Genomic DNA, 14,933 nt, shown 5'->3' with positions numbered 1-14,933 from the left:
GGCGTCTGTGGGGCTGCCGGTGGAGGCAGAAGAGCTCTGTCACGCCTGCAAGTCACCAAGCCTGCCTGCCTTGGCGCGTTACTTGCTCGGTCATGGCCTGAGCCAGCTGAGGCCACCGCAGCCGCAGCAAGAGCGCAAGGGCGCAAGGGCTCCGTCCTTTTCTGGAGCTGAGGACGAGGATGGACTTTAACTGCTAAGCCACAGTGGCTCTGAAATTACAGCTGGCCAAATCTGGACACGCAATGGGTCGCTATTCCCATATTTCACTGCTGGGATTCCACCCCATTCTTTGCACCAATAGACTCCAGTGAATTCTGGAAACGGCTGTTTGAGCCCACTGCTTAATTTTCAGCAAAAGTGTCGAGGGCAACAGTTAACTATTGGTACTTGTATCAAGGTCATCTTAAAGTCGTCAGCCTGATCCACAACTCATAATTGGCTTGGCTAATTTTGCAGTTGTGAGTTTGCTTTTTGATTTTACAGGGTGTCTTGTTTTGTTTTTTATTTAATTGACTTTTATGCTTATTTCTTGCAAATTCTCTGAGAAATTTATTTTAGCATTGGCTGGTATAGACATTTTTAAAATAAATAATAAAAATACATTAATGCTGGTACATTGGTATAGGATAGAGCAGTGTTGTCCAAACTTGGCCACTTTAAGATGAGTGGACTTCAACTCCCAGAATTCCCCAGCCAGCATGGCCGGCTGGGGAATTCTGGGAGTTGAAGTCCACTCAAAGTGGCCAAGTTTGGACAACACTGGGATAGAGTGAGTGAGAAAAGCTAGCTAAGACTGCTATCAGCTCTGCACAGAAGACAGCTACATCAGATCCTTGGTTAACTGAGGGGAGGGAGAGAAAGGCAAGATGCCATTGGCTGAACTGAGAAGTCAGCAACCTTTGGACTCTGCTTTTCTGACTGGACTTGTCTTAGTCACATTTAACCTGTTACATTATTTTCAGTGCATCTGTTCTAAACTCAGATAAATTTGGATCCGTACCCATGTAATTAAGAACTGAAGTTAATTTCCCCCATTTCATGCAAGCTTTTCCCCAGTTGTTTCATAACCCTTATTGCTGGGCTTTATTTATTTATTCATTTAATTCATTCATTTATATAGCCACCCAACTGACATGTGACTCAGGATGGCATACAAGGACAACAATAACATGTAACATAAATATCAAAAAATTAATAGTACAATAAAACATATCGCACTTCAGGCAACTTCATCCAACCCCAAACAAAATCATCAAGATGGGCACAACACCTCCCAACACATTGCCCGGGGGGGAGGGTAAAGTCAGGTCTTAAAAGCCTTCTCAAAGTCAGGTAGGGTCTGACCCAGCCAGATCTTGGGAGGAACACCATTCCACAGGACACACAGGGTAACAAGGAGGTAGGTCTCCTGTGTCATATCAGATAACACTGTTTAAGCAACAGGACCCAGAATATGCCCAATATGTCAAATCTTATCAAACAGGCAATCTAAGACAGTGACTCCTGTAAATAACTGGTCCTGTACTATGAAGGGCATAATAGATCACAACCAGCACCCTGATTTGCATCTAGTAACTGGTGCAGTTCATGAAGCAGCACTGTTGAAGTGCACCCAAAACTACTTGCATTGCCACATTCTGGAGCAGTTGTAGCTTCAAAGGTCTTCAAGGGCAGTTCCATGTAGAGCACATTGCAATAATCCAGATGAGATACAAGGCATGAGTTTTTATTTTATTATTTTATTTTTAAAAGTGCTTTTTAAAAAGTGAAAAAAATACAACAGAAGAAAACAAAAAAGAAAGTATAATTTATCCTTATAACAGTTAACAGTTACAGTTCTATGCATACTTATCTAATGTAAATATTATCCAAGTGCATGTATATTCTTTTTTAATGTATTGTATTTTGTATAATGAGTTCCACATTTCATTATTCTTGTCCATATAAAGTCTACGTCCATAGGCAATTTGCTCATTAGTGGCAAGTGCAATCAGGTCTTCAATCCATTGAATAAATGGGGCCATACATTTATCTTTCCAATGCTGTAATATCAGCCTTTTGGCCATAGTAAAGGCACGAGGATCCATTTACAGTACATTGTCCGGTTGTCAAATTCCATGTAATAAATATGTAATTCAATAGAATATTATCCTCTGAAAATTTTAGCTTTTGTTGCAGAGTCATATTTATATAGTCCACTACTTTCTCCCAAAACTTAGTAACTATAGGACACTGTAAAAACATGTGTTTTAAAGAAGCATTATCCTTCTTACATCTTCAACAGAATGCTGTCTTAGTCCTTTTCTATACAAATGTAGTGGAGTCCAATAAATTCTAAATTTTATTTTTTGCTGTATAAGTTGTAGTTGAAGGTCCATTGACACTCTTGCTATAGAAGTTAAGATATTCCCATTGTCTAGGCAATGTAGGAACCTCTAATATAGGAACTGCATAGCATCTGCATATCAAATTGATTTATTGATAACAAATATGTATAAAAACTAATTGTAGTTTTTTTTAGTTTTAAAGGATTTAATAAGTTGTTCCAGTATCTCAGGTGTCTCAGAAGCTGAAAATGCTGCTGGTCCAAACAATGTTGTTATCAAAAGTTGTAGCTGTAAATATTGCCATTGGGTTGCCCATCCATTTAAGGAATATAAATTCCATATTTGTACATAATCCATTAAATATCTAGATATGCGCATACCAAAAGATATAACTCAGTTAATAGCATGTAATATAAATAAAATATTTATTCAAGCAGAAGTCATGAGTCCAGGAGGACCTCCAGATTGTGCACCAGTTCTGTCTGGGATAACATAGCCCCATCCAGAACCAAAGGTGCAAATTCTCTGAGCTCAGGTGGCCCCAAAATCCAGAGCCACTCAGTTTTTCTAGGATTGAGCTTGAGCCTGTTTTCCTCCATCCAGATCCCCAGCATCCAATCACCAAGATAGAAATGTGGTGGTATTGTTTGGATAGCCAAGGATTGAGATGTATAACTTGCTAACACCATGCCAATGGATGACCATTTGCAGCGGTCTCAAGATGTTAAGCAGAACATCAATCAAACACTGATATATCCCACAAAGTAGAGGCTAAGGCTGGATCTCCCCCCACTCCCCCATCAACACTGGAGGAAGTTGGAGAACTATTACACTGTGCCCCTCTCCTTACAAATCTCCTGAGCCAATCCAGAAGGATACCATGATAGACAGTATAAAAAGCAACCACGAGATCAAAGAAATGTGGAGTCCTTGGGGTTGTCTGAGCTTGGTTGTTTTCTTGCAGATGTTGCATTACCTGTCTAGGTAACATCTTCAGTGCCTAGATGGGTAACAAAACATCTGCAAGAAAACAACCAAACAAAGCACAGAGAACCCCAAGGACTCCACAGTTCAACCCTGAGCTACATCTATTCTATTCTATTAGATCAAAGAAGGCCAAGATGGATGCACCATCCTCATCCCATTTCAACACTGTTTCAGGACAGTGTTTAAGCCTGAAACCCGACTGAAAGGAGTCCAGATAATCCATTTCTTTCATCTGAAGCAGCAAGATAACCACCTTCTCAACAGAGAAGGTTGGAAATGGGACAGAAATTATCCAATACCATGGGGCCCAGTGATAGCTTCCTGAGGAAGTGACAGGCAACTGCCTCTTTAATTCATCCTTAAGCTGAGGCAGAACCACCCACTCCCTCAATTCACTACCCCCATATCATTTCCCAGGAGGCCTTGACCAATCAGGAAGGATATGGATTTAATGCCCAGGTGGCTGTACTAACAGCTTCAAGGACCCTGTCCATTTCCTCAGGGCCAACAGGCTCACTCTTCCCAAATAATCTTGTTAGATTGTACCACAGTCAACTCAATCAGACTGCACAGCTGGAATCCAAATCACAGCAAATCCAAATCACAGTGAATCCAAGTGACTTTATCCAACAGATATCTTGAACAGTCCTCACAGCAGCCCTTTCAGATGGTTCTCTGATCTGTATTCCTCCCTAACAGAGATTAGGTCACTTTAAGCTGTTTATAAGCTGCTTGAATATTTTTGGCTTGGCTAGGTAAAATTGTGCTCATTATTTTGTAAACTTTGGATAATCTTAATAAAGTAATTATTCTGAAATGGGGTCTGTGATACATTTATGGAAGTTGGATAGATTGGTATGTATGTTTATTTTTAAAAAATTTTATTAATTTTTAAAAATGCAAAATGAGTAGTTCATCTGCCAATGTCTCTGATGTGAAGGCCTGTTGATAACGAATTTTATTTTTTCCTCATTATGTACCAAAGAGAAAACAAGATTCACAAACAAGCTTGTTTCTTCGAGATAGAATCTGGTTTCTTGTAAATGTCAAGTACAAGTCAAGCTTTCCAAAATGCCAACAGGGAGATGGCATGTGCTTGAGCAGAGATAACAGCCTTTCAGTCTCACAAGTTCTCATAATAATAAGCATGAAAATTAATACAATATCAGCAACATAAGAACTAAATAATACTTAAAGCAAAGTTCATGCTATCCAGTGTTTAACATATAATGTCGAAGCTGAACATGCTATTTACTGAAGTTGCAACTTACCCTTCGCTAAATTGGGCAAAACCACAATCCTGCTGACATCAAGTTTACTTCTCTGAAGACAGAAAGCTTAAAAGTTGTAAAGCTGAAGGGAGGCATAGCAATGAATGCAAGACTAATTGTTTCCTCTCAACTCCTTTAATAATTGCCTGGAGGAGTGTAGATTTAATGCTTGCCTGTTCAAATATACTTCTTTTTTGAATTTATGGTAACAGCTGCAACATTAGTGATCTCTGATGCTCTTTAGTTGTAATGTTCAATCTACTTTGGAAAAGCCAGTTAATTGGCTGCTCCAAAGATGTAAAAATAGTTGTTACATAAATTGGATCAGGGCTCAAAAGGCGAATACTTGTTATTATTTTGTTACATTAAATTGAGAACTGCCTTTCAAATAATGGGATGGTTCACACCAGGTTTTTCTGTCCTATTCTGCAAACTGTGCTGCTTACTTTTTCATCAGAGGATATTTTAGTAATAGTAAAATTAGAGTATGGGAAATTATTCCAGGGCCTGCATAGCTTGTACTTGAAATATGCAAATATTACCTTGAAAGTATAATAATTATGTCATTCTGCGTTTCTTGCACTTTTCCCTCTGGAGCTTTTCCTTTTAGGTTCTGTATTTGCAAACCCATAACCTATAATTCTTAAGATATTTTAATATCCAAAGTCCTTTAGATATGGGGAACAGGTATCGTTTAGTGGTTAAGAAAGTAAGCTGTAGAGTTTATCTCAGCAATAAACTTGTTACACGGCCTTCAGTTTTCATCACAGCCGTAAACTAGTTAGTTGGTCTTTTTAGTATTTATGGATTTCTTTTCTTATGATTTCTTAAGAAAATATCTCCATAAATACTATTATACAATTACAACAACAGTAATACTATTTTGCTGTTTATGCCTGCAAAGATTAAGCCGCTTATTTTAAAAGGTAATTGAAAGCTTTTGTTTAGTACCCTATCTCAGAAGTACTTGAAACCCTAACACTAGCCTAAGCAAATAGAAGTGTTTATAAAGCATTATTTCTAAAAGGCATATTTATTTTATTCTCTTGAGACAGATGAGCAAACTATTGTTTAAAAAATCAGATAGGGAAATTATAATCTAATCTGAGAGTATAATTTATAAAGATTAGATTCTGAGCTATTTTGCTTTTTTAAAACGTAAAATGGTGAACCCTTATAAGTGGCAGAATAGACCACTTTTTCAGATTGCTTATAGATTGTTCATTATTGGTTGCAAAATAATTTATTTTTTAAATTTGTATTATCAAATCTCGTGCTTGCTGATTAAAAAATGAAAAATAAAGGACCCAACCTCTTAAGGCAACAGAGACTCCTGGTGCAGGGGAGAAATGAAAGGGATGCTACAGAACTGCTTCTTCAAACAGTGATCTCTTTGTGTATCCTAGGTATAAAGCCCTTGCATTGATGCATGTGCAAAGTATTTATCATTTTCGCTTTATCTTTCTTTAACATAAAGGAGAAAATTCCATAAATGGTGTGTCTCTTAAATATTACAAACTAAACCAATTTTATATTCTGTGATTTCATTTCTACCTTTTTTTCCCCCCCAAGCAGTTATTATAACTGTATAGCTTTCCTTCCTTAATTCTGGTATCCTGGTTGGATTTTGGAACTGCAGGATACTCAACTCATTCAAATTTGTTGTGCCATTAAAGTTGGGGAATAAATATCTGCCTGAGTGTTTCCCACTTAAATTAAGGAAATAAACCAGTGATAACTTAAGGCCCATCACTTGGTCATGAGTATCTGGCAGAATCATCTATAAGCTTCTCACCTTGGAAGCTTTGTCGTAGGTAAATTTCAGGACAGGAGTGAGGTCAGAGAAAAAAAATCCTTCTTTTTGTCCTTTGACGGCGGTATTGTTTTCTCAAATTCAAAAGTGAGGTATTTTCCAGATTGAGGGCCTTGTAGAAAGCCGGGAAGGTGCTGGATCCTCTGTATCATCCAGACTGTCCTGATCTTTCAAATATGTTTCACTCAGCTATTATAGAGTGCCATCTGATCACTGACTCCCCAGTGTTGAAATAAAATTAGCTGCCAATCTTGTCATCTTCCATATGCAAAAGGTAGGAGGGTACACTTTTATCCTTCACCTCTGGAGACGAGATGTTTTCAACCAGTTTGACCTGAGTGTAAGTGTCATGCAATGTTTATATAAACTTGTTTTGTGTACATGCATCAAAAAAAGTGGATGCTAATCTACAAAAGATTATGGTATAAGTGTATTAAACCTAAAGAACTCCAGGATTCTTTAAAAGATTGCCCAGTAAATATAATGAATAAAATGTTATTTCTATCTTTAATTATTCTGGCTGCATTTATTCTTAGAAGTTACAACAAAAGACAAAAACATGTATAACTTGTGTGCTTCTTAGTAAGATGCCAAATTGAATATACTACACATATTGCTGCAAAGGTTTAGGTCATTAAGAGCAAATTCCTGTGTAGTTTCATATATCATTTTCAGAAACCAATTCATGTAAAATCCTCTGTAACCTTCTATAAACTTTGTTCTTTCTACCTAGGTTTCTTTATATGACATAAACATCCCTTTTTAAAAGAACTGTAGAGGAAATTTCCTAGCAGTGAAGTCCCCTGAGCATTAATTATGCAGCTTGCCAGGACACAGAGGATGATTTGTTGGTCTTTGGAAGGAATCAGAACATAATATAGATACTCCTGCCTTTATAGAAATGTAAATAATAATGCATATAAAGAGAAAGCCACTGTCAATATCCTTTCTACTCTAAATTGAAGAAAACACTCAAGTTCCAATTCCATACTGTTGAACAGCAAAGTAAAGAGAAAGAGCCTTGAAAGCAAAGGGCAAAAAGGGGGAACGTGTTGGGCACCTGCAGCATGCCCTAGTTCTATACTGAGAATATTACCTGTACTGGCTGCTGCTTTTGTTCAAAGCACATCTGATGCTACAGCCTATCTTTCTTTCTCCTAAGCCCCAGACACTCATCTAGATGTCAGAAAGATACATGTTCTATAGTTTGGCTGAGTTATGTACTTATTTGTCTGCAACTGCTTCAATTCTGTGAATTCCTCTTTGAGCTACCCACTTCTTGTAGCCATAAGACTATAAAATCTTCCTCTGCTCACGCCTCTGCATCCCATTCAAAGGCTTAAGTTTGAATCTAGGCCATGGTGAGCACTGCCAGGACTCTTTTTAACTTGGTAGTGATGAATAAAAAGAATGCTATTGAGCACGACTGCAATTGTCACAATCAGGAAGAACTTAAACAGTTCTGGGTAAACAGCAAGATCAATCCCTTACTGAAATCAAACAAACACAAAAGTAACTAGCCATCTAACCCAAATAGGCAGGGAGAAATGCCTGCCATCTCTTATCTAGAAGATGGTGAAACTCACAAATAGCAAAAGTTGCAGAGTGAAGAAATCTACTTGAGATGGTATATCAAAGGAGTTCAGGAACAGACAAATTCAAAATCTTATATCTCAATTATCCAACAAGCCTTTAAAAACCATTCTTTGGAAAAGTGGGAGGAATATAATCTGAGCTTCAGAAACAAGATGACCTATGTTGTAAAGCAGCAGCCCTAAAATCACCCATTTGGAAGAGGTAACTTTTTTCATTACAGTATCTTGAGAAGATACTAGGTCATTATCTATCATTAAACATACTAGGACCATTATCAGATCAATGGCCCATATAATCCAGCATCTTAGAACATAGAGCAGAGTTATTCATATACAGCTGATTGCAAAAACAGGACTCAAGTGGTACTTTCAAGACTAATACATGCATTATAGCATATGCCTTCACAGAATAGAGCTCAAGCTATCAGATGTATGAAGTCTACTCTGCATGACTGAATGTGTGCATATGTGTATTTTTAAATGGCAAATGAAAGGTAAGAGTTTTCTCTTAGCAAAGCCATTAGCAACATCTTTCAGGTAAAATTCAATTTAAAATTTAAAGAAAGTAAGAGTAAAATAAATTACATAAGTTGAATTGGCTAAATATAGCTGAAATACAATTGCAGCATCTCTCCTCATTGGCTATGCTGGCTAGGTGCTGAAGTTGCAATTTAATATCATCTGGAAAGCTATTAAATCCTCACTTCCAAAAGGAACCCAGTAGCATTACTTGTCTCCCCCAAATTATGGCCTGGAGAACTGGGGGCAATCTTGTTGTATAAATAGAAATGGACTTGTGCAACAACTGAATGCTGACCATAGAAAATGTCGGGAGAGAAAAAGCTGGTAATTTTATGCTAATAGATTGCTAGTGGAATTGTAATTCTTTCTTCTTCTGAACCTGTATCTGTAAGGAATCCAAGACTCTCCTCATCACCATCATCATCTACCCATGCAGATCTTTTAATAGTATTTTTCTATCGTAATGCTCCAATTATGGAATTGTCTGATTGTACACTGATTCATCTGAAAACATTTCAGTTCTGATAGGCTTCGAGTCCGATTGGAGGGTCATTACATCTGTCAATACTGCTGCTGGTGACTATACTTTTTGTGAAAACTGTGTCATTCTGACGTTAGCAGTCTTAGACATTACTGATAAAAAAAACACCCCCCCCTCCATATCCCTTTTTTCTAAATGAATCTGAGAAATACTTCTGCTGGAAGAGGGGAAAATGTAACTTGAATTCAGTGTAAACAGCAAGAATGGAGGCTTGATGAATTACTTTTAAAAATTCTTTTTTTAATGAAGAAATAATTCCATTCCAAAATATAGACACACAATTAAATAGTTTAATCACTTCAAAATATGTCCCCCATAGGCTTAACACACACACACACACACACACACACACACATACAATACTTAACAGCAATACAAAAAACCCCCATACAATAATAGATCTGTTTACAATACCAATGAATAATGTAAAATTTGCAGTGTCTGTCCAGACTGGTGTGAAATAACAGTAGTTAAAAACATCAGACAGTTAGTAGCTTCAGGATGTAATTCTTCATACTTTTTGGTTCACAAACAAATTTAAATCTTGTCATTCAAGGCTCTGGCACTGAACTGGACCAACCTACCTGCTGCAACCTGCAGTTGTGGTATTTACAAGATATATCTACAGCAATTCCAAGAAACTTATAAGAATGGGGGAAAGGGGTTAAAGTAAAAGGCAGACATCTGTGCTAAATAATGATGCAACATTTTGTCTCATGCATATAAGAAAATACATATTGTCACAACAAAGGCCACACACCTTTTAATGCAGTTTTTAAGTTAACATTACTACTTACAGAGATTCTATCCTCTCTTTTCTTTCAACATTCAAGAATCCTGCTCATCTTCACATTCTGATTCCTGCCTCTTAATCATCTTTTCATTAACAATCCATAAGGAGTTTTTGGCTATAGTAATTAGCCATGAAAAATGATAAATGGCTACTTCAACCATTCCAATAACTTTGAAGTTTACCATCCAAACAAGTTTAGCAAACAAAGACTGAGTGGGCTAAAACATTGGCCCAACTGGGACAAGACTCTCACTTGAGGACTCCTCTACGTGCTTGTTTCATTGTGCATGGAAAAGTATGTTTGCAACACTAGCCTGGGGCATTCATGTTGATGTACATCTGAATAAGGGATATCCACATAAAATCTTATTCCATTAGGTCTTGTGACACCCCAAATAAAATATAGAAACAGGTTTTCTGATGAAGGCCTTCATTAGTGGAGTTTTATGCAAGCGTATCTTTCTTCAAATGTTTTACCCACCCATTGGTATCTAGTGGTCCAGGAGGTTGAGCAACTGTGTTAGACGATGACACAGTTTTGCTCCCCGCCACATGCTGAAGAGAAATCAGGGGAAAGTATTGCCCATGCTGAGCCACTGTCAGCTTAACACTGATTGATGTAGTAAATTAGGTTTTGGTTTTGGAGGCAAATGAAAAAGTGCTTCAACTTGGAGTTCCAGAGTATAAGAGGCCACCTAAAGCTCTGCTTTGGGGATTCTGTGCTGAAACTAGGCTGAGAGAATGGTGCATATGTTGCGACGACAATAACAGTGTTGCACAGATTTTCCACAGTTTAGACTCATGCATGAGTTTTTACATGCAATGTGGATATGTAAATTAAGGACTGTATCAGAGAAACACAATCACTACTCTAACTGTAGGTATGTAGCTGGATTTCGATCTTTTTCATATAATTTTGTTTCTCTTTAGGAAATACTTGGCTGGAGTCCTGAGCTGTCAGCAAGAATTGCCAATATACTGTCATAGTAACAACTGATGTGTGCTAGGCACTAGTAGAGAGTAACCAGTTCCTGAGAGAAGGGCATAGGAGAGGTAAGTTGTCAAAGGTTATGTATCCACCATGTGAAGAAGGTAGACACTACAGGAGTAAAGAGTAATTATTGCAAAGGTGGGGTTGCTGGGGTGTCTCTATGTAAACATCCTTTATTTTCTGCAGTTCTCTAAATTCTGTGATCTGACTACATAGAGACAATGCTGAAAAAGACACAAGAAGGAAGATGCTGGGAATAGCAATTATTTTATGCATGTGTGGGAAAGTAGTTAGAGTTATTTAATTCATATATCTTTGATCTGAAGCATGTCCCTTGCAGAATCAACAGAAAGATTCAGCTTTTAAATTTGGACAATACAGTATATATGTAAGAGTTTTAGGAGGGGCATTTTTAATAATAACTTTGGATTTACAGATCTGAGCTATTCTAAACTCATGCTTAATATCAGAACTGTTGTATCATTAACAAAACTTTGCCCTAAAAACTTAACAATTTCTAGATTATTTGCTGTTTTCTTCTGGGCTAAAAGTTGCTTGTAACTAGTTCACTGTATAGAGAAAATAGGATTGCAAAGTATCTTTTCCATTTATAATCCTCAGGGGAGCAGTCTCCTCCCTGTTACTATTTAAATAGGATGTTAAGATTTACTCAAAAAAGATACTGTTGTAATTACATAATGTATTCTTTTTAAAAAGGACACACCTCCCCTCCCTGTGCTTTTCATATTTAGCAGATTACCCCCATTCAGCCCCCAAAGAAAGTCTCTCTACCCATTCCAGGAGTGTCCCCAGGGTACGATCAAAAACGGCAAGATGGCAACCATGGTAGCGTGATCAAAGCTCTACCTGTTTATGTACGTTGCAAGATGTGTGTGGCACCATCTTGATTTTTTTACCATGCCCTGCAGACACCCCCGGCCCATTCCCAAGAATGCATGCAAAACAACTGGTGGTTGACTAAAGCAATGCACATTCAAAAACGAGAAAAGAAAGCAGTTGCAAGTGATCTTTTAAAGCCTGTACATTTAAAGCTGAAGGCCTCAACCAACAAGATATGAAGGATGGAGATAAGGTGAAAGAAAGTTCTAAAACTGCAATAAAATAATACTATGAAGATTCTACATTTAGTTTAGGGATTTTATGGCACCTGTGGTTTATAAACAGCTTTAGTAACGAGTATTTCAAAACATAGTTCACAGTTTTAAGAAGATCCGTACTGATTTTAAAAACTAGATTCTATATAATTTGAATGCTGTCTTTTGTATATGATTTCTATTTGGAAAGAAAATATTTACACTAACTTCTATGGCTGATTTGTTAGATTATACTTTGAAAGAAAACATTCGTAAGTTATGTAGTAGCCCTAAGTCATAGAGATACTTTTTAGTGCATTTTGTACAAGTTTGTTTTTAAATGTTCATTCATTTATTTATTTTGCAGAAATATTAAAAACAAATTGCTATCCAAGGATGCAATATTGTAGCTCAACATGTGTGCAAGTCCCAGTAGTATCTGTGAGAATTCTGCAAGTGTGGTTGGGTTCAGTATTGCAATTATAGTTCATTTTTGGGCTATAAATATGTACACACAGGAGTATATTTATTCAATGATAAATGCATCATTATAGTTTTAAAATTCCCTCCATGGAAAAACAATGTACAGTGTGTAGGAAAGGGTTCTAAAATCTCAAACTATTCAGAAATCAAACTCCTAATATAAACAGTATTGTCATTGTAAACTGAAAAGGTTTTAAAGTATGTGCAAAGGGTTTGTATTTTGCTAGTACAGCCAGTGTTCACCAATAATAAGCCACGTTACATATGATGTAGCTGATATAATTTAGCTTCAAATAAAAATCATGGTTTTTTAATCTTCAAAATAAACACCTACAAACTACAACTTGTCAAACAAAATAACTGTGCTACAGTCTGGAGACCTAGTTGGTTAGAGAGGCTGCACTTGATTTTTCACTTCTTCCTTTAAGTTGGCAGCTAGGCTATCTTTGTCATTAGTCTGAGTGTTGTCCTCCTCTTCCTCTTCCTCTTCCTCTTCCTTCTCCTTCCTCTCCTCAGTTCTTACATCACTTTCATTATCCATTTGACTGCAGCTTTCCTGTCAAAAAAATGTTTTAATACCATTTATCATATTTCATAGAAACATACCAGCCCTTCTTAGGCATTGTGCAAATGTGGAATACTCACCATGTAAACATTCCTGATAAGCCCACCCCTCACTGATGTCACTCAAATTAGGCTAGCTTCCTGTAGACACCTGCACCTTTATACAGTATCTGCATTTGCTAGCTTTCAGGACAGGTGAAGACTTTTTATTGCAGATATCTGTTCTGAATGCATAGTTAAGCATGGTTGGTGGGAGAGTAGAGTGACTGAAAATGCTCATGGGATGAACATTCCAATTTATATAATACCCACATAGTATTATCATCAATGTGTGCATGTGTGCTTTTGAGTCAGTCGTGACTCCTGATCCATACATTTTTCTTGGCAATTTTTTTCAAAAATGGTTTGCCATTGTCTTCTTCCTAGGACTGAGAGTTACACTCGGACCAAAGTCACCCAGCTGGGTTTGAACTTAAGGGAGGACTAGAATGGTCTTCCAGTTTCTAGCCTAGTCCTTTAACCTCTACCCCAAAATGGTTCTATATCATCAAACTGGTATAGCCATAATACATATTAGCAAGTAAACAAAAATCTATCAGATCTACAGCTCTTCCTTGATCTACTACCTACATACATATCACAATGTATGTAGAACACATGCACATTTTTGGGCAACATTTCTTGATCCTTTAAAAGATATTCTCAAATAATGAATGGTAATAGGGGAAACAGAATGTTAACAGTACATAGATTATGGTGGGTAGGTTTTCTCTGTTAAGGAGGGGCATCATTTGAGAAAAGATGCACCATGTCATGAAATTCACTTAGGCCCTAAAATGAGCTCCATCTCAGAAAGTTGCTCCAGAAAGATATTGTGAAAGATAAAGTTGAAAGCCATGGAAAGATCCAAAATAATTAGTAGGACATAGCCCTATTATCCACCTAGAAGATCAGGACAACCAAAGCTATTTTCATTCCAAATCAACTGAACTGAATCTGGATAATAAATGATACCAAAGAGCATCTTCAGTTACCTAGTTACCTACCTTACTACCTACTCTAATAGCTCTCTCAGGGATATATGGCTTTCCAAGTTTATTTCAGTGGAGACGGTAGCTCTATAAAAATGTCCACTGGTGCATGTTTGACATATACATAAAAAGTTTAATGGATATGTTTGTAATATTAGGATACGTCTGCTTTATACCAGTGCAACTACTACCATGTTCTAGATAGCAGACAGATAGATCAATGCAAAGCTACCCTTGGATTATGCATATGCTTGGAAGTGGAGTTCTCTAGCAAGCACAATAATTCCCCACCCCCCCTTTTTTAACAAGCTCCTTCTATATTTCATACGGGCGTGGCCTGTAAGGTGCAGATTCTCTTATTGCCTTCTTTATATATTTAGATTAAACATAACTGAATTCTGTCTGAACTTCCTAGTTTTAGAAGCAAGCTACAAGAAACTAGCTATGTGGAGGCATCCCATCTGTATAAGAAGACATGTTTAGTTAGCCAACCATTCACATGTGCACCTGCATGAGTTTATATACTGAAGGCTGTTTCTCTATGCAAACACTCATGGCTGACCTGGTCCTTTACTATTATTTGGTATAGCAGGACAGAAATTCAATTGTAGAATAAAATTGTGGCTTTAGGATTTAAATCTTGGAAAATAGCCTTCCTCAAGATTAGAGTACACTAGATTAGAGTACCATTTCCAGAACATGCTGCTTGAGAAATTTGGGGTAATATTAGTAATATATCTGGAAAATATCAGGTTGAGGATATTTTTTACATGACAAACCCCCACACATTATTAATAAAAATATGACAACCCTATTAGCTTCTAAACAAGGGATGGGAACAAGAATAGGCTCCCTTGTGTGGCTAGGTGATATAATTTGGGGCAGAGACAAAACTGAAGCCCACTCCATATGACAAGTAGC

At 37.2% G+C, this 14,933-nt stretch overlaps 1 protein-coding gene across 17 annotated transcripts in view; it reads right to left on the bottom strand.

The window, feature by feature from the left end:
• Nucleotides 1-9,275: 9,275 nt before the first annotated feature.
• DTNA (dystrobrevin alpha) overlaps nucleotides 9,276-14,933 on the bottom strand; it is a 213,036-nt gene continuing 207,378 nt past the window's right edge. For 13 of the 17 annotated variants that reach the window (XM_088130800.1, XM_088130796.1, XM_088130795.1 and 10 more), the window contains one exon: nucleotides 9,276-12,973. In XM_088130800.1, coding sequence (XP_087986926.1) covers nucleotides 12,806-12,973 — 168 coding nt within the window. In that variant the 3' untranslated portion in view covers nucleotides 9,276-12,805. The remainder of the gene's footprint in view (nucleotides 12,974-14,933) is intronic. The other 4 variants (XM_088130802.1, XM_025170875.2, XM_007421281.3 and 1 more) reach the window with 2 other exon arrangements.

This window comes from Python bivittatus, unplaced genomic scaffold, assembly GCF_059951505.1.
Source record: "Python bivittatus isolate LINGU-HERP-01145 unplaced genomic scaffold, Pbiv_v1 ctg000840_np1212, whole genome shotgun sequence".
NCBI lineage: Eukaryota > Metazoa > Chordata > Lepidosauria > Squamata > Pythonidae > Python > Python bivittatus.
The sequence above is the reverse complement of the archived record's forward strand: the minus strand, read 5'-3'. Positions and strand labels throughout refer to the sequence as shown.